This window comes from Chiloscyllium plagiosum, unplaced genomic scaffold (assembly GCF_037043375.1).
Source record: "Chiloscyllium plagiosum isolate Xiang-an unplaced genomic scaffold, Cpla_swu_hap1 HiC_scaffold_20, whole genome shotgun sequence".
In the NCBI taxonomy this organism is placed as follows: domain Eukaryota; kingdom Metazoa; phylum Chordata; class Chondrichthyes; order Orectolobiformes; family Hemiscylliidae; genus Chiloscyllium; species Chiloscyllium plagiosum.
This window is the reverse complement of record NW_028270158.1, coordinates 20,298,197-20,319,780: the sequence shown is the minus strand read 5'-3', so window position 1 is coordinate 20,319,780 and position 21,584 is coordinate 20,298,197. Positions and strand designations below refer to the sequence as shown.

The window sequence follows — 21,584 nt, the reverse complement described above, 5'->3', positions numbered from 1 at the left end:
TCCCCTTGGTCTGGTGATTTTGCAAGGGTGGAGGCTAGTTCTGTAACTCATTCAAATGTGTTTGGTCTCTGGACAGAAAAGGTGGAAGCTTCTTACTCTCCACGAGCGACATCCTTCACCATTACTAACTCAATCGGAATTGGTCAAGCTCCACTTTAAGTTACCTGACTTGATTATATCAAAAATACAAATAAATTAGGACTAGGCCAATCGGCCCCTTACAGCCATCTCCACCATTTAACAGGATCCTGGCTGATCAGCTCCACTTGTCTGCCCAATACCCTTAGTTCCTGTTGGTTAGAATCTTAGCCTTAAAAATATTCAAAAACCCCTGCCTCAAGGAGGCTCCAGGGAAGAAATGTCCATAGATACAAGACCCTCAGAAAAATATTCTTATCTTAGTATTAAATTGGAAATGCCTTATTTTTAAATTGTATCTTCTAGATCTGGTCTCTCCCCACAAGGGTGAAGAGAGGATCATTTCATCACCATTTCAGCATTCACCCTGTCAACTTTCCTCAGGATTTTCTATCTTTAAATAATATTACCTCTCATTCTTCTATACACCAATGGAGACAGACACAACCTGTCTAACCTTGCCTCATAAGAACCTCCCCAATCCCAGCTTTCAGTGAACCTTCTCTGATCTGCTTCTCATGCATTGATATAGTTTTTTAAATAAGGTTAAAATTGTACCTCAGATATAGTCTCACCAATACAACTGTAGCAAACCATCTCTAATATATTCTCCTTACAATAAATGCAAAAATATTCTTGACATTATGTTCTTCATTTCAATTTCATCAGCATTGCATTCTGGTTGCTTAAAGATAAAACAGCAGATAGCACTGTTTTTTAAAAAAAAGTTGTAGCATTTCTCAGCTATAATAATACGTATTGGTTTTAAGCTCCTGAACACCAAGCTAAAGACAAGAAAACATATTTACATCAACAAAAATATTAAGTCTTCAACTTAATAGTGAAACAACAGCGAGCAACAACATGGAAACAGACCCTTCAGTCCAACCAGCCCATGCCAAACAATCCCAAACTGGTCCCACCTGCCTGTCGCTGGCCCATATCCCTCCAAACCTTTCCAATTCATGTACCTATCCATGTGTCTTTTAAATATTGTAACTGTGCCCACATCCATATCGGAGAAACACCAATGCTGCTTTTTTTAAAATTGGGTAAGTGAATAGATAATGAACCACGTTTGTGTTCATTTGCTGTGCACAAGATTGCGGTCACAGAGCGGCTCTGAAGTGACACTTCCCAAACTTTTTCCGAATGTGATTCCAGAGTAGGAAGTTTGGAAGCATGAGAGCCAGGCCTTGGTGGTGGACACTTCCAGATACTGAAGCTGGGGGAGGCAGCAGGAGGTGAAGTTTTAGTTGCAGGAATACTGTGTAGGCTTCAGATGCTGAAGGGGGCAGGGAAGAGGCAGGATCTTTAGTTCTTGTCTAGGGGATTCTCAGGAGATAAATATTGGAGGAGTTGATGTAAAAAAGTGGATTAATTACAAAATAAAACTAAACCTTGTCACAGGTTCTTTATTGCAGCAATAGGCCTCAGAGCAACCCATAAGACCATACCCACCAATGGAAAAAAAACATTTAAATGGCCCTCAGTTTGGGAAGCCTTGCACTTAAGGCACAGTGCTTTTGAACAATGGGTGGGGTAAGATAGAACAACGTGAACAGGAAGTTTGATTTCAATGAAGTTTTAGAAACAACACTTGCCATTTGCCTCCCTACAGCTCAAGAATTAGCATGCTCTGGGAAGCTAGGTAGAACAGAAACAATAGAGACATCAATTCAACATATCTGGTCACATAACTTGTTTGATTCATGGAGAATGTGCTACAGTTCCCACACCCATTCATTTTTTCTGCATTCAAAATAACATTCGATCAACTTAGCACCTTCATTCCTGATGAAGGGCTTTTGCCCGAAACGTTGATTTTCCTGCTCCTCTGATGCTGCCTGACCTGCTGTGTTTTTGCAGCACCACTCTAATCTTACCTCTAATCTCCAGCATCTGCAGTACCCACTTCTGACCAATAGCAAGAATCAACTTTTAAAAACAACAAAGACTGCATTTTTCGATTTTTTTATTATCAGATTGTACAAGAGCTTACACACTTTCTCAATGTCAGAATACAAAACAATACAAATGCTTTCCAGGTTATATGATACTTACACTGCAGATTCTATATGGCTATGCAATTATGATGTATCTACACGTTGAGGTATGGGTAAAACACAGTAGAGGATTTGGTTGGAGAGGATAGGGTTTGGTGAGATGGGACTGAAGCATGTAGCAAAGCCTGGTTTCTGGATTAAACTAATAATGCATTCCATGTGTCAAGAGCTGGCAAAAAAAAAACTGTATCCCACTATTCAGCAATGTTCCTCAAAGTACAGAATTATACAAACAGAAGACATTAAATACAGACTACTATAATCCAGATAAAGTACACGTTGATATTTATAAAAACATATATACATAAAACATAATAGAAAGCAATTTGAGCTAAAATACAGTTTATACAGTTTACAAAGGCATCGAGTGTTTACACGGTTTGTCTTCATTTGTATCTAAATTCAAACCCAGTGAATAAAGTTTAGCATCTTTAGTATCAATATCTGTTAACTATGAGATACTAAGAGTGTTTTTACTGCATTGATTCTGTAGAACAATGTTCCTCAAAATATTAAAAAATAAAATTAACATTTATTTTCTAAGATGGCTGGCAGCAACAGCTAATCCTATAAGCATTTAATGCCCTTGGCATTTTCTCAATTTGGTAATTTTCTAGCAATCACTGAAGCTTTCTGTAAAATCAGCCATGATTAGAAAAAATATACAAAATTCATACCAAATCTTGTTCCTTTTCTTCAGTTAACTTGATTTTTAAATTTAAAAGCTCTTTCCTCCATACAAAGTGACTAGCATGGGGTTATCTTCAATGCACCAACTGGTCAACTTTTATATTCAGCGAGACAAACATTTTCCAATAATTTTCATGGAAAAAAAATCATTTTAAAAGGAAAAGGGAGGAGGATCCTTAATTAACAAAACGCTTTAACCCATCTACTTTCACTGACATTTTCTGTATTGCAGCTTTTGCTGGCTCCCAAAGGAAATGCAAGAAATAGGAATAGAAGTTTTATCTTACAGATGAGACAATACAGAAACTTCACCTAAAATGGCGGAGAGATTAGGATTCATGTGTTTTACGTAGCTCAATATCTATGATCGTTATATCATACCTGCAAGTTATATCATGCCTGCAAAGTGTAATGACTCACTATTAATTTATCAGTGCAAGATTCGTTTACATTCCTCAGCATTAAAATTGCCTTCAACAGCTAATGGGAATGCTAAACTGTTAATTTGACCCAATTTGTAGCAACTCATTTCAGTAGGTTGGTTCAAACCCGATTGCATATCATCAAAATTGACACTTAGAATGCTACATTGCCTGAGGTACCATCTTTCAGAGACCAATCTGCCTATTCAGCAGGAACTGATAGACCCACAGCACCACTTGGAAAACAGTGGTGAATTTTTCACTTGTCCTGCCAATACTCTTTTTTCAAAACAACAATCAGAACACAGATGAATTCCCGTTGCTATTTGTGGAACCCAATGTTTTGCAAAGTGACTGGTGTCATTTTTGCCAACTTGACAATAGTGACCACATTTAAACTGCATTAATAGCAGCATCCTGAGGAAAGAAAAAGTGTCAAACAAATGCAAACTTTAATATGCAAATCAGAAATTTACTCTAAAATATTTCTGCATTTGGATAGAGACTTGCACAAAGTTATTAACAAAAAGGCCAAATTTGTGATCCAAATGCAATCTTGAAGCCATGGAATGATATTTCCATGTTTCTACAAATGCCTCTTTTGCCCAGAATCCCACACATGCTGCCTTGCAGATTGTTCTCAGATCCTTGTACGCCACAGCACAGGGCAGGAGGTGTAACAAAGTAATTCACAAGCAGCCTTTTAGTAAATATTAAAATTCTGAATAAAATGAAAATGGCTCTTTTTTTCATGTCTGTGCACATTATAATACAAAAATGTGACATTGTTTTGGTACTAACATTTGCTCATGTTTACTGAGAGATAACTGTTAAAATTGGCTGTGCATTAGTCTGGACATCTGTGGCACAAATTTACCAATGACCCTGGTCTCGTTGTACAAATCTGCATTTACAGGGTTAAATTAGCAGATAGTATGATAATTTACTAGGAGTACAAACATCTATGGAATGTATCACACAATCAGTATTATCCGGAATGCTAACAATTCATTTAAGCTTCCAGATGAATGACCAAAAGGTGACAGTTTTGAAAGCTGGCATTTTCCACGATTTCACTATTTCCACAAATGAACAAGAACGTAGACATTGCTCAAACCCAAGCTGTTGTATTCTACAGATGAATTATCACTTGCTCTGCATGTACAGTTTCTTGACAATATCGGAAAACATACTTAAACAACAAATACCCAAATATATACGTATTTACTAATGTCCAGTTCTGTTAAGAGATATCTCTCAGTCAGACATATGTGGTTTTAAACCCCAATCCAGACACAAACACTGGAGGATTGTACTATTGGAGATGCTGTCTTTCAGATTAGATAGTTAAACCGTGGCCCCATCTTGACCCCAATGATACTATTCTGCTCTTTTCCACACACATCCCTCCCACCCCCCTGGAAATTAAAAAGGAACACCTGGACATGAGGTGTGCAAAGTGGATACCACATTTCATACATTTTTTTTAGTGGCTATACTTTGAAAGTACTCAAATTTGATTTTAAAGTGCTTTGGGATGACCAGAGGTGGCAGAAAGCACAACATAAATAATCTAAAAGCACTCTATAAAAGATGTTTTACTCTAACCAATCAATCATTCACTGTAATTTTTCCAAGTTCGTTATATTAGCAACAGAGAAATTAGAATTCCATTCTATTATCCAACATTCCACTGGAGTGAAGGGTGGAATTGTTGGAACTGGTGAATTTTCTGTGAAGTTGAATTAGAAGATTGGTTTGAAACAAAATCATGATTCAGCCATGCCTCTCAGCCTATTTAAATCCAGTAACTTAAAATCCTCTCTCAGTATGCTCCATCAATGGAAGAGATCAATTTGGCAACCTTGGTCTTCACAACTTCAACGTCCAAGTCTCATGATCAATTACGACTTTTCTCTGAACATTCTCCAATACAAAATGCCCACTGCAAAATGAGTTACTTTATCAATGAAACTGCAAAAATGAAATGTTTGATTTCTGCAAAAAAAACACTCAAGATTCAGGTCAGTTCTTGATTAGTGATGTTAACATTCCGATTAACTGGATACTTTCAATGAACGATTAAAAGGTCCATGCTGTACAACTCTGACAGATTTGTAAAACATTATCGGAGTTTCAATGTAATTCCTGAGGGAGCAAACTTAGTGGTTAAAAACCCATCTCTGACTGTATTTGGACACAAATCCTAGTGGCATTTTTATTTTAAATCTCAGTTCAGTTAACTGAATTAATGAGACAATATAATTCATAACAAATATTATTCCAGAATAACTTCAAACATTTTCCCTAAACTTAGACCAACAAGAGATGACAGAATGTGAGGTTAATTGAAAGAGAAGTGTTGGATCATACTGGACAAGAAACATTGCAATGTGTCTGCAAAATGATAAGTTGATTTTCCAAAGTGGAATGTATTCAAATTTCATCAATAGCATGGAAAACAGAAAATGAACCCAGCAAAATGAAGAAGAGTGGAATGAATGCACAATGAAGCAAGAAGGTTTCAACTACATTCAGCCATTTGTGCTAGTAAAACTATCTGTAATTGGAATCTGCTGCTTGGCAGTTCTTAAGTATTATGCAGAAATAGTTTATGCAACTTCATGAATTTTACTTTATGCTCTGAAACTATGAAGTAGATGTTTCTTGATAACCCACTAACTTCAGTCATAGAATCCTGTAAAGTGTCTTTTATGCAGAATCTACAAGGTTTCCATTGATTTAATGGCAGGAGATCAGAAGAATCCCATAGAAATTATATAATTTGGCTCAACACTAACCACTATCAACTGAAGTTAAGTGGACTTGAAAGGTCCTTCTCTCATTTATTTTATCTTTACTCTTTCTCCACCTAAAGCACTTAACTTTGCAAAACAAAAACAGAAAGCTGGGAGAATAAACTATTATAACACAAAACAGTCTGCATCAGATAAGTCAGAGCTGACCAAGAATGAAACATTAGTGTTACGTCAACAATGAAAGGAGTTCACAACATACCAGAGAAGGCAACAGAAAAAGCTAGTACATGGCAAAAGTATTCAGCATTAGATACTGGCCAAATATTTGTTAGCCCATAGATCTTTCCTAAAACAGAAAATGCCATTTAATGAGTGTCTCTAAGCCCCAAATTTCCTTCTCATAAAACTAACAATAATGAGTCCAATGAAGACACAACCAAATAAAGCCCCTCTGTAAGCATATTCCGCAGCTAATAAATCTGGATGTGCCAAACAACTTGTACTATACTGTATAAAAATTGGAGACTATTACAGATTGTTCAACTCTTCACTATTTTAATTGTCCAGAATTTGGCAGGAAGAGGAGGAGGGGAGGTAGAAAGAATGAATGGAAAATAACAAAATAAATTCCTATAGATATTAGAGTAAAACATACTTGGAGAATGATCCTTCTAAGTGCTAAAAAGATGGTTAAGTGCACTTTGCACAAAACACAATTAGACAAACTCTGAACACAAATGTACAAACATCTGATTCTGTTTAAATTCATTCCTGCTTGTTTGAAACTGCATCACACTTCCCTGGTTCTTAAACATTGAAACAGTACAGAAGAAAAACATTTGAGCAAGCTCTTTTTTCAAGTAGTTATTAGTGAAGAGTATCTGATGCCATACACTGAATAATCTGACTTAAGTTATATTTCATGAACATAATTCACATATGGGAAACACTAACAGATTAAAAGACAAGTTGTCAGCAGAGGACCCTCTTGTCAGATTTGACTCTCTAATCTGGGCTTGAGTTTGATTTTGATTAGATTTCCCAAGGAATTTCAATTTTATAATGTTAACTCGAGAAGAAATGTGGGTGGGGGAGGAGGCAGAAGGAGGAAGAGAGGAATTAATACATTTTCCAGGTAAACATCACAAAAAAACTGTTCAAAAACAAAAACTGCAAATATCTTTCTTGTTAATTTTAAATGATTTACTACCTGTGAAATTACTTTTATCGTTATGGTTAAGAGTATAGACACTTATGTATGTGCAGCTGACGAAGAGTGCACAAACAAATTGCACTTAAGTCATATCTTGTGGGTTTACATATTTGTCATTTTCAGATGAATACCACAGCTGAAACAGACTGGAAATTTCTTGAAAATGATTGGGGAAATTTGCTTTAAGAAAATAGCAATATTTCTTATGATACCTAGAATGCCAATGTTAAGCCATTCCTTTCAAGTAGTTTTAACATATATATCTTTGTCATGAATTACCATTTAAAATAAAAATGTCTTTCATGGTTACTCCAAATAAATTTAGTCTTGGTTGAAAATAGGCTGCTCAGGTTAGACAACTATTTAAACTCGTCATTTCTACTCTCCTTGTGTCAAAGTTTAAACCACACATATTAAAATGCAACATTATTAACTATGAGACAAAGTGTTGCTGCCACTTTATTGTTGAAGACCTTTCTTATTGTACAGTTTATACCATTTGTTAAATTCTAAATGCTAATTTATTCAAATGTGGTATTCCACAATCAAGTGTTGCTAAAGTGGTCAGCAAATTCAAAATTTAGGTGATAGAAAAATGTGAAAATGAAATCACATCGAACAACTTAAAGATTAACAAGACAAATTCAATAGTGCCAAAGCAAATTTAAACAAAAAAAGTGCTTAAAATTACAGGCAAATCAAAACTCTTTTTTTCATTACCAGTTTGAACCTGTTGCATTTATCCATTTAGTATGCTACATAAGATATTCAATTAAACTCGATAAAGTACCTGGAGGCTTAGAAACAAAAAATGCCATTTTGTGTAATTAAGAAAAGATTAGCTGGAAGTTCAGATTCCCCAGACAATGGTAACATGTTAAGAGTTTTCTAGGTCACATCTGATCAATATGGGTCAAAAATCCACCATTACACTACAGTTGGTGCTATGAAAAATTCAGCTCGCATCTGTGTCAGATACTCCTGTTTTCAAGACTCCTCCTGTATGCTTGTTGGTAGCAGCCACTCACTTCAAAAGAGCATTTCCATAACTGTAACCCAGTTCCAAAAATCTCCTATTCTACAAAAGAGTGCACAGTTGATTTTGATTATGAATTAGTTTTGAATCATTATCTGATAATATATTTCTAAAATAAAGTTCATATGCTACAAGCCAATGGCTAGTGTGATTGTGACCTGTTTTCAGGTTTAAAACTGAGTTTTGATCAGCACCCCAGCCAATAGACATTTCCAACTCTTTATCAAACTTAAACAACAACTCACACCTGTAATACATTCTATGGATGCTCTACATACAAGTCAGATACCACTGTGAAGGGACTTCATGAAAACCATAGCTTGAAGTAACAAGCACATTCACAATAAAGCAGAACTCCAGGTTGTACCCATTAAATCTTGCATGTCATACTTAACTGTAAAAATGTTTACAAAAGCCAACTGTGAAGTCAGCTGCTTTACATTGTAGTCCCGAATGTTCAGCAAATTAACAGTATGTTAATTGTGTTATAATTGTTGATAGCTGTTTGCTATTTGATAGCTGTTTGCAACATTCTTCCCAAAAAGGTATATAGCAACAGAGGATCAGCATTTCTGGGCATGCTATCCACTTCTCACTGCTCAGAGAGATTTTGGACTTCAGATCCAGTTTGCATTAGGCAGTAGTAAATACCTGAATGCTGATGAGGGCTAAAGTCCGTAGAGTAGCTTGGATAATAAATTTCCCTGAAATTTTAATCGATGCAGAGTTTCATGCAAGCATTTTTTGAATTGCATGCAATTTTCGTTAAAGGAACTTAATCGATTGAAGTAAATTGTTCAGTTACCAAATTTTATCAAACAACACAATCAGATAAGAGCCCTTTAGTGCAACAAATGTCTAAAAAGATTATTCACAATGCTTCTAAGGTTGGAGCACTTGTATTGAAGTGAAAAAGGACACTTATAAGCACTTCCAATAAGATGCTGTCAAGCATCAAGCTTTCATGTAGTCAGAGATGCCTATTAAATCCACAACTGTCAGCCACTGAGTCCTTGGACATGGTGCTGATGGCAGAGGAAATACCAAAGAGCAAAGTTCAATGATGATCTCTTCACTGCAACATTACATCTTTCAAATTCTCTTGCAGAATAGTGTCTTTCACTGCGTGGAATACAAATCTAATGTTTTCAGTGTCTATGGCTGTTGTAAAGTGGTGGAACAATGGTTTGGTGCGATCTCGTCGCTTGTTGTTAAAGCACTGAACCAAGTATTTTTGTACATCCTCTAGATTATGAGGGTCCCACTCAAAATTTGGGAAATATTTCTTAATACTGACTGTTTTCACCTTCCCCACAAGCAAGTCCATTTTGTTCAGAAACAAAATAATGGAGACAGAGGAAAATAATTTGTTGTTTACAATGGTCTCGAAGATGTTCATTGATTCTACCAAACGGTTTGTCCGCCGGTCTTCCATCAAGACTTGGTCATATTCACTTGAGGAAACCATGAATAGAATGGAGGTAATGCCATCGAAGCATTGAAACCATTTCTGCCTCTGTGACCGTTGACCACCCACATCTACCATTTTGAAAGGAATTCCTTTTATGACAAAATCATGCTCCACAATTCCTTTGGTGGCTTTTCTAGCAAGTAGGACATCATGCCTGCTGGGAAGGTAACTCTGAAAGAAAGAAACTCATTAGAGCATTTTGCATAACCAGGTACAGTGGCAGCTTCAAAATTTTTCTGTGCTGTCCATCCTGCCAGCAATAAAAACGCCTCAGTATATTCAAACTGGACTAGCAGAACTACGGTTTAACGATGTTAACTTCACATTATGTGATCACACCAGATTCAGACTCCAGCAAGGACTCGGTACCAGCCAGAGATGAAAGTGAACTTGCTGCTGCTTTTGGAAAGAGGGAAGAAGTGAAAGTTGGGAAATTGCTTGACAGATGTATTTGTTTTCTGAAGGACACACTCCCCCCAAATCATCCCTAACAGTTCCAAATCTGCTGCAGTCAAAATTCATATTGCATTCTCAAAGATGGGTAAAAACAATAATAAATGAAAGTTCGGTAGTGTGAATAGTCGATTAAATAAATTGAAGATAATGACTGACTTTACAACTCAAATAATTAGACTATTTGAAAAAGCTGTGAACTTTTAGAAAATAAATCTATAACCAGACAGAGTAGAGATTTCCAAACCACTCAAGTCTGAGAATTCCCTAGATTGTCCTTTTGATGTGCTGCAAACATGAGAACTTGGACTATATTTCTGAATAATTCCAATCAACTATGGACAAATCCTCCACATAATAAAATCGTAAACTATAATTGTCAATAGAAATGCAGTAGAACTGAAGATCTTTGGTGACTGTGGCAAGAAAAGCAGTTGTATTTCTCGATTGACAATTTCTCCATATTCAGTAGTTGTAGGAACACTGCAACAAATGAAAATATTGGGGTATAAAACAAGGCTAAGGAAAAAAAAAAAAAAAATCGGTAGATCTGAAAATTCAAAACACTTCCAACTTCGGTGGTGGTGTTGGTGATCATGGTCAGACAATCAATCAGAGTTCCTTCAATCAGACAGTAATGTAGTAAACAACAGATTGGAAAAGTTCAAAAGGCATTGGTGAAGACAGAACAGAAATGCCACTCATCTTTAGTATCATAAATATCTTCATGCAGAATGACATTAGGAGGCTAAATGGTCCACTGTGTCTGGGCCAACGCATTGGTGCTACAAACTGCTTTGTGAATGAGAAACTGACCAAATAATTCCAATAAATTTGGAGATTTTTATTTAAAACAAAAGATAGCCTCCTCTCTCTTACTCTTCAACTCCTTCCTTGACACCAGGATGGCACCTTGACCAAAATTAATCAAAAATTGTTTGTATTATCTAAAGGCAGAGGCTGGATGATACAATCTCCTTAAAGAAATGTAGTTTAGTTTTTTCATGATTTTCCATTATTGACAAAATGATTTGATATTTATAAGTTACAGGTAGAAGCCGCTTTTAGTTTAAAACGTCATTTGCCATCAATAGGCACTAGCTTCCAGGAGCACTAGCTTCTCACCACATGCAAAATAATGAGCAGGAATGGCACAAATGAGGCTATGCAAGTCTTCTGCATTTCAATTTGTCACTTAAAATAATCAAGAGTCTGAAATAGCCAGAGGGAGGGTTTCTTGACAGAACCTTCGGTCAATTTAATCCAAATAGCATATGATAAACCCTACTTTGTCAACTTCATCATGATATATTTTTGGAAGTGATGAGCATTTCACCACTCCCAGTGTAACACAGGTCATAATACGTATGGGTTTGTGATCGCCAAATCTGGCTTCCACACAAGGGCTTTAACTTATACTTTCACATATATCTAATAAAATATTTTAGGTTACATCATAACTCATAGATAAATTAGAAACAAATGCCAATGCATACAGCTGCCAATACAGACATTTCATTTATTTCAACATCCGTCAGTAATCAGATAATCCAATTCAATCAGCATGAAATGAATCCTGTCTGCAATGTTTGATACTGGCATCACTGTATCGGTCTGCCAAATCCTCCCAGTACACATTCTCACTCTCTTTCAAAATTATTTCAGTGGAATCCAACCTTTGCCCAAAATTCTAGAGCTACACTTGCAGGAGATAATTTCCTAGAGAAAGGCAGACAAAGAATTGCAAATTTCAACAATGAAAACTGCCAATTTAGCATTATTCTTCCAACTACCCTTTTTCCAAAAATTTGTTTTGCTGTTTCGGGAAGTAATTTGTATCACTTGATTTGATTACATCATACTTATAGACAAGAACATCAACTATGGCTTTGGTTACGGAGATAATTTTTGAGCATCTGAATAAGAATTCATGGAGTGTTCGCAGACTTTGCTCAGAACAAAGTGACTTGACAGTTTATTTTTCAAAAGAACATCACTGCACTTCAACCCGGGTTCATTGTTTATTGACCTTATGAGGCACTTTAGAAATGTGGTAAATTGCCACATTCAAGTAATGCAGAACAGGCAAGTGATAGGCAGCAGAGAGAGGAATGCAATTAGCTGAAATAAAAACAAAACTCATTCAGCTAACCTATCAATCAAATGGGAGAAATTCCAAACATGGTTGCAACTTGATTTTTCCCCACATCGTCTTCCACATAATGGAGAAGTAACTTGAGCATATAACCAGTGTGATCTCAACTTCCAAATTAGCAAGTGTGAATTCCTTATGCTTTGAGTGTTAAAGTAAACAGGAATTAGACTCACCAATTGTCCAATCTGGTCAAGATTATCCAGAAAATATTTCACAGATTCACCCTGTTGGCAGAAAAAAACCAGAAAGAAAAAAAAAATCAGTTCTAATATCCTAATATAACTGGAATTCATTCAGGTTAGGGGAAGAAGATTAATTGTATTTCTCTTAACAGCAAAGTTAACTCATACCAGACATCAATTATCAGTAAGTATGCTGCAAGTGATTCTCAATGATGAACTAATGAATAGAATAGCAACATCAGTGGAAATTCTTAATTCTACTATTTTTTAGAAGGTAGCATTTGATTCACTCTCCATGATGTAGATGATCAGAGACAGCACTGGCTCTGCCTCCAGTTAAGCTGGTCCAGTACAGTTACAATACTGCCATTTACCGACAATACGGAAAACTGCTGAGGCATATCCTCTCCACAAAAAGGACACATCCAACTCAGCCAACTACTGTCCTACCTATCAACTCTCGATCATCAGCACAATGAAGGAATGGATTACTGATAGCTATCCAGCAGCATTTACAATAACTTGCACACTGATACTCTGTGGATTCCATCATGACAACTTGCACACTGATACTCTGTGGATTCCATCATGACAACTCAGTTCTTGACCTCATTACAGCCTTGATCCAGATAATATCAAATAGAGCTGAAAACAAGAGATGAGGGGAGAGTGATGGCCCTTGACACCAAGCTAGTATTTGATTGAGAATGAGATCAAGGAATTTTAGCAAGAATAATGAGAATTTAAGAGAAGGGTTCACCGTTCGAAATCATATCAAGCATGAAGGAGGTGCTTGGCATTGTCAGAGGGCAATCATCTCAATCCAAGGGCAGTACTGCAGGAGTCCCTCAGAATTGTGTCCTAGGTTCAATCATCCTAGGCTGCTTCAATACTGACATTCCCTTCATCACAAGATCAGAAGCGAGGATATTTGCTGAAAATCACAATGTTCAGCAACATTCACGATGATTCCGATACTGAAACATCCCATACCCACATATAGCAAGGCCTGGTCAATATTCAGGCTTTTGGTTCATAAGTGACAAGTAACACACGCACACCTGTCAAGGAATGACCATCTGTTGCAATCATACCTCTGGACATTGAATGCATCACCATCACTGACATATCCACTGTCAACTATCTTGGGGTTACCATTGAAGAAACAAAACAGGACCAGCCATATAAATACTGGCATCGTATGAGTATGTCAAAGGTTGGGAATTCTGTACAGTGTAACTCACCTCCTTCCTCCCCAGAACACCAATCCACCACTGATATACAATAGCAGCAGTGTACACCATCTACAAAATACACTGCAGCAAATCACAAAAGCTCCTTCAACAGCACCCTCCAAACCCAGGAGTTCTGCCTTCTTGACGGAAAAGGAGAACAGGTTCATGGCAACTCCACAATTTCCCCTCTAAGACATACACCATCCTGATTGCCATTCCTTCACTGTTATCTTGTCAAAATCTTGTAACTCCCTTCCTAAAAGCACTATGAATGACCAAATATCATATGCATTGTAGTGGTTCAGGTCAGCAGGTAACCAACAGCTTCTGCAAGGTAATATGCTTGGGCAGGAATTATGGCCTAGTCATTGACACCCACAATCCATGATCAAATGAATAAATTTTCAAAAATCTCAGATTTTACTTAGCAACTAGACTATAAATTCCAACTGTTCATGTCTGAATTTTATTTTAAAATGGAAATTATCTAAAGAGCAATAATCAATCAAGGAACAAAAAAAAAAGATTGCCACGTAGTTTTTGTTCTTCAAAATCATGTCTTTCCTTTTAACTCACAGAACATCATTACATCCCAAATCCAGCCAACCTCTCAATTTTCAATTGTGGAACCATCCAAGTTATCATCAAACACCCATTATTGTGCATGATGTGTTTAACTATATAACCTTTTAATCACACACTAATTTAAAGAATGAAAACAAATTAAGCAAAATCCAATTTGTTTTAAATAGTTTTTGTAAACTGATATCAAACCACAGTTTTGAAAGTAATTGATGGGACTGGCTAGAGTATCTGCTCCTCAGACTCTAATCTAAGCTTCCTACCATCCTGCCTTCACCATTCGGTTAAACAAAAAAATTTGTTTCAAGAGTGCAACACAGCATTGTGTTCAACAAGAGGTCCTTACTGAAGTGAACAGAAAATGTATGCACTTCATGGGTTGAGGTCCCGTATGTATAGGAAGGACATCTGTACAGTATTGCCTTACAATGCAAATAGAATCCAATCTCTGGATGCAGCAGGAAGGAGAGAATCCATAACTGGATAAAAACAAACAGCAATTGTAGTAGACACAAACCATGAATGGAGAACCAGATATTCAGATTGTGACTCTTTCAACATTCTTTCTTCCAATCCTAATTCTAATGTTTTCAGATTCTCACCAGCAGTTGTGCTTTCAATTGTTCAGTCACGTTTGGACCATGAAGAAGGTAAACGTCAGAAACACGTTTAGAAAGGAGGAATTCCAGAATCCTAACATTAGAAAACTGCCAGATAGTGTAAATTTCGCATCCCTGCACACAACTGTCGCAGCCTTGCAGATGCATAGAATGGATTGTGGTTTCATGATCACAAAATAGGACCGTGTGAAAATCAACAAAAATTCCAACCAGAATATTGAAGATTCACAGTTAATAATCCTCAACATTCCAATTCTTTGCAGCTTCCCGCCTCATCTTTTTCTCCACTACTTTAATGTTTTCTGCTTCCTGCTCTCACCCCGAACTGAAATATCAAGCTTGCTTCCAATGTTTATCTTGCTTTTGTCTTCATATGCCTTGTCAGATTCTTTCATTCCTTGCCTTTTCTATCTTTAGTTCTAAGAATAGATCGTTAATCAACATCTGATTAACTCACTTATCCCATTCCTACCATAATCAGACCTGTTCCTACACTATTTCCTTCAAGGATTGTTCCAGTTATCCAATATTTCTATGCAATCCATTTGAACTATGGCACTTCCTATAAAAGTGCTTCTGATAAGTTTCACTTTTTCCTCAACCGAAGATTCCCTTCTATCATGACAAAATCAATTCCTTTTCTCCATATTTCTGTTCTACTCCTCCTTACAAGAAATAGGATAGATTTCCCCTCTCTTCGCCTTCATCAGATCTTGGATGATCTTTCAACACTCAATGAAACTTATCAGAAGCACTTTCAAATGTTCTCACTAAATACATCTTTCCCACCCTTTCCACCATTCTAAATGCGATTGTTCTCTCCACAATACTGTAGTCTGTTCTTGATTCATGTGAATGATGCAGTCTCATGTCTTTTCATCTTCTCCCTCCAGCTATTCAAGGTGCCAAACATTTCTTCACAGTTAAACAGCAATTTATTCGTACTTCATTATGTTTACTATATTGCATTCACCTCTCATAATACAGTTGTCTCTAATGTTGGGAGATGAAACAGGTTGGATGACTGCAGGACACGTTCATTTAACCTGTAAGCATGATCTCGAAATTTCAATGATATACCCTTTTATCTTTTCACCCCACAGCCTCCAATTGCACTAAACTCAAGAAACAACATCTCATCTTTTGATTACACATTTTACAACATTTGAAACTAGAATTAAACATTTCAGATAATAATGCCAGCATTTGGCTCATATCCCTCTAAATCCTCCCTATTCATATACCCATTCAGATACTTCTTAAATGTTGCAATTGTAACAGCCTCCACCACTTCCTCTGGCAGCTCATTCCATACATGTACCCCACGCTGCATGAAAAAGTTGTCCCTTAGGTCCCTTTTAAATCATTCCTCTCTCACTCTAAACCTATGCCCTCTAACTCTGGACTCCCCCAACCAATAAAAATACCTTGTCTATTTAAAGTATCCATACCCCTCATGATTGTATAAACCTCAAAAAAGGTCACCCCTCAGCTTCCAACACTCCAGGAAAACAGCCCCAGTCTGTTCAGCTTCTCCCCATAGCTCAAACCCTCCAACCCATGCAACATCCTTGTATATCTCTTCTGAACCCTTTCAAATCTCATAACAGTATTTTATTTTAGATGAAAATACCAAACCTCATTAAATATTACTGCATCTCATAGCAGGGAGACCAGAACTACATACAGTATTTCAATAGTGGCCTAATCAATGTCTTGTACAGTTGTAACATTACCTCCCAACTCAATGCACCGACTAACAAAGGCAAGCATACCAAATGCCTTCTTCACCATCCTATCTACCTGTTGGAATGCAAGGATGTAGAAATTATGCTGCAATCGTATAAAACCATGCTTAGAGGCCACTTGGTGTACTATGAGCAGATCTGGGCCCCACACCTTAGGGAGGATTATTTGGCCTTGGAGGGAGTATAAAGTAGGTTTACAACAGTAATACCTGGTCTTCAGAGATTAAGTTATAAAGAGAGATTATACATATTAGGCCTGTTTTCTTGCCAATTTAGAAGATGAAGGGGTTATTCGATCAAAGTTGTCAAGATGTTAACAAAAAAAAGACATGGTAGATAAAAATAAACAATGTCCACTAGTTGTGGATTCTAGTACTTAGAGGGCACAGTCTGAGGATTAGGGCCAGACCATTTAGGATGATCTCAATGAATGATGCCAATTCTTACACTTTACAGTTGAGTTTGAAAAGCTTGCAGACTTTTTGCCTCTGTGCAAAAAAAAGTTAGGCTGAAAACCTTATGCAGGTAATATTGTACATCTCAGAGCAATGCCAATACCAAAACAGTATTTCCAGGTGTGATAAAGGTGATTTTAGGATATTGGAAAAACAACTGGGACAATTAACCAACAAGTAAGATTGAGAATTTAGTACAGCAATGTCATGAGCAGTGGCAGAGGAACAGCACCTTAACTACCAGGCTGTTCTTAGCTTCTCCATCTGGGCAACATCACAACAGAGTTTACCCAAATCCATGAAACAAGTATAATCTCTTTACAGAACAAAGGATGACTGCCCAGCTCTGCCACACGTATGGAGGATTGCCATCAAAATCTGCTCAGTAAATCCTTCATAGCTTCCCCACCAGTGATATGAGATGCAAGGGACAGAACAGACTCAGAAAGGGATGATCACTTTATTACTTTTCATGCCTTGGGTCAGAAGGAATCCTGTTTCAATGCTTGGTCTTGCTCGATTATAAAATATTTTGTTGTTCTGCATAATTACAGAGTCTGGAAAGAAAACACAAATTCCAGCTTTGTTAGAGCCACTTCACAGCAAATACCCTTGGCCTGTACACTCACCACAGTCCCTTCTATGTCTCAAACAGGTATGGGATAGCTGGCCTGAAACCTTTCAAACAAAAAGACTCAATAATCAGCCAATTTAAAACAGATCTCAATTTAGACAGGAAGCTCAATCTGTCAACCCCTCGTCTGAAGAAACCAGAAGTAAAATAACTATAATAGGCTCTAATAAGTTCTTTTCAATTCAAGGTTAAATTATTCAAAGTTTGTGTGAAGATTTGTAGTTCGGGTGCTCATTGCTGTGGTTCTGTTCGCCGAGCTGGAAGTTTTTGTTGCAAACGTTTCGTCCCCTGGCTAGGCGACATCCTCAGTGCTTGGGAGCCTCCTGCGAAGCACTTCTTTGATGTTTCCTCCGGTGTTTATAGTGGTCTGTCCCTGCCGCTTCCAGTTATCAGCTGAAACTGACAACCAGAAGCGGCAGGGACAGACCACTATAAACACCGGAGGAAACATCAAAGAAGCGCTTCGCAGGAGGCTCCCAAGCACTGAGGATGTCGCCTAGCCAGGGGACGAAACGTTTGCAACAAAAACTTCCAGCTCGGCGAACAGAACCACAGCAGGTTAAATTATAAAAAATTCTTGTGAATTCATCTGTTTTTCGATGATAATAGGTTCGTGGACAAGTAGAACACAAATAGCATGTTTGTGTCATTTGGATGGTTCTCAGATTTTTCTTTTCTCCATTGTAATGATTTTGCTCGATTTAAACTTGTCCATAGTACTAATTCACCTGGTCTCACTTTGAAAGTGTGCAATATAGACACCAATTTCAATGTATCTTCCAGTACTGTGAACAGTGTTGAATTGGCCTATGCTCATCTCTAGCATGGATGTTCAGAGATCTTTTTGAAAGAACAATGTAGGGGCTTTATTTTAATATTTGATTGTTTTCTATTGCAGAAAATGTTGAAGATATGCAAGCAACTGCGTTGAACCTTTTAAGGAGTTTGTAGTATATTTTCATGTCAAAGGCACTACCTAAACACTTTTAAATCACAGTGGAGTTGAATTTAAGCCCACTGAAAAGAGACACTCAATGATGAAGCAAGACACTCTTTGCTTCAATCTGAAAAGTACCAGCATAAATTAAGATGTCACCTGGAATAAATTAAAACTTTGGGCTATGTAGCAGATAATTTGTAGGTGATATACAAAGTTACTTCCTTCATAATCTATTGGCTTCTGACAGCTGAGCTACTGTGAAAGAGACTGTGATGAAGTGGGACAAGTAGTAGAGTCTTAGTTTATGGTGTCGAATGGGATCAGTGGAACTAAGTTCAATAAGCCATAGTCTATAAAGTAACATAGTGATAATAGCTAAATGATCACCTCATAAACGTGAAATTTTCAACAATGATTGAACTTCTTTAATCAGTAACTTAATTATTTTACAGACTTTCAAACATACTTGTGAAAAACATACTGCCATCAGATCAAGGGTAGTTCATTCAGTAGTGTTTTTTGTACTGTTTTGAACTGAACGACTCAAACAGCTTTACACTTCTCGTTAAATTCAAATACTAACTCAGCCAGACAATGATAATAAAAAAAAATTTTCAATATTTCCAATAAACTAGAGGCCAGAGATTCTTGTTATGAAGTTCAAAACAGGTCCAAGTATCCTTACCAATAAATTAGAAGCTTTTTTTCACACAATGTTGTCAAAACCTAGAATGGTCTGCTTGAAACAGTGGCGGCAGTCAAATTAATAATTGCTTTTAAGCAAGTGGATAAATATAAATAATAAAAGGGACTGAGGAGACAGGGAGCTAGCATATGGGCAACATTTCAGTTAGCCTCCCAAATGCAATGGCTGTATTAAATTCAATATTCAGACCCAATAACTTCAGATTCAATGTCACTGCCTATAAGGCAGTTTCACTGATATCACATGCTGTTGAAGTGCGAGTTGACTCTCCATATCATTGGCCATTAAAAATATTCGACCATAAATATTCCTCATCAGAGCCTGACTTTTAAAGCAACATTAAAATTAATCTCCAGTTCTGAAGAATCATCTAGACTCAAAATGTTAGCTTGCTCTCGCCACAGATGTTGCCTGACCTGCTGTGATTTCCGGCATTTCTTATTTTCATTAAAATTCATCTTCTCCCCCAATTTCCCCATATACAATTTCTCCCCATATGCAATTTCACTGTGTTTTTCACTCGACTAACCAATAGCCAACATTTGGCATCTATGCCAGCTCCAGAATTAATCCCTCTTCATCTTTTGATTGACAAACTACTGAGGTTACAAGGGCCAAGCATGAAAGCGAAGTGAAGGGCACAATCAGATCAGCCATAACCTTGTTAAATTAGATAAGCTGGCCTGAGGGAGTGAATAACCTACTTCGGCTCCTTTTTCTTACATTCTTGTTACTATCCCAATGATATGCTGAAATTGAGACTACTGTAGTTCATTCTCTCTTCGGTCCTCAAAATTGTGGAACTCACTACCTTGTAATAATTCTTCTAACTGAGTAGATTTCCAATTCATTTATTACTTACTTTGTAATTGCAGACTTGCTGGTATACGGTGCTCAAAGATTTGAAATAAAATACACTAACTCTACAGCCGGAAATCAATTGGTTGGAACACCTGTGTCTGAAACCTTTCGAATGAAATCACCTGCTCCCTCAACACTATCAGCATCAATTTAATACGGTTCTTTGGAAGTGGAACACTGAAAATACATATCGTATTTGAATGGGGTAAAGAACAATTTGTATTTATTAAAACAAAGAATGGTAGACACCTGTTGGCATTGAGAATGTGGTGCTGGAAAAGCACAGGTCAGGTAGCATCCGAGGAGTAGGAGAATCGAAGTTTCAGGCATAAGCCCTTCGTCATGGAATGAAAGTGTCTCTGGCTAGGCCAGCATTTACTGCCTATCCCTAATTGCCCAGAGGGCACATTGTTGTGGGTCTGGAATCACATCCTTACGAGACCAAGTAAGGACATCAGTTTCCTTCCCTCATGAATATTAGTGAACCAAATGTGTTTTTCTGACAATCAAAAAGGATTCATGGCCATAATTAAATTCTTAATTCCAGATTTTCAGTCAATCAAAATTTCACCATTAGCTGTGGCAGGATTCAAACCCAGCTCGCCAGAACATTACCTCGGCTTCTGGATTAACAGTCGAGCAATAATACCACCACACCCTCCTATTTTAATTACAAAGAAATGATGATTGAGCTGGGAATTGTGTTTGCAAAAGGATAGTTGAAGATCATGGCCTATGTTTAAGGCAATAGTTTATGGCTCAGTGCAAAGACATATTCTAAAGAGGAAAGAGGATTCTAGGAAAGGGGATAAGCCAACCATGGTTAAACAGGGAAGTCAACGATAGAATTAATTCGAAAGAAATAACATACAAGATTAATGGTAAGCCAGAGGATTGGGCAAGTTTTAACAATCAACCAAAGACGACCAAAATAGAAATGGAGAAATAAACTCAAGAGTAAATGTGCAAGTAATACCAACATAGACAGTAAGAGCTTCTTCAATTATATAAAAAGGAAAAGATAAGCCAAAGTGAACATAGACCCCTTAGAGAATGAAGCTGGGAAAATATTAACAGAGAACCAAGAAATGGCAGAAGTGAATAACTACGTTGCATCAGTCTTCAAAGTAGAAAACACAAAAAGCATTCCAAAGTTATTAAATATTCAAGAGTCAAAAGGATGAGGGGAAATAAATTATAGCATAGAAATGCAGAAAA

The 21,584-nt window shown here is 37.0% G+C and overlaps 1 protein-coding gene across 1 annotated transcript in view; it reads right to left on the bottom strand.

Annotated features, from left to right (window-relative positions):
* Window positions 1-2,098: 2,098 nt before the first annotated feature.
* LOC122560793 (guanine nucleotide-binding protein subunit alpha-12) overlaps window positions 2,099-21,584 on the bottom strand; it is an 88,238-nt gene continuing 68,752 nt past the window's right edge. Inside the window, exons 3-4 of the mRNA XM_087997714.1 lie at window positions 12,577-12,627; window positions 2,099-9,966 (exon numbers count right to left, since the gene is read on the bottom strand). Coding sequence (XP_087853840.1) covers window positions 9,397-9,966; window positions 12,577-12,627 — 621 coding nt within the window. The 3' untranslated portion in view covers window positions 2,099-9,396. The remainder of the gene's footprint in view (window positions 9,967-12,576; window positions 12,628-21,584) is intronic.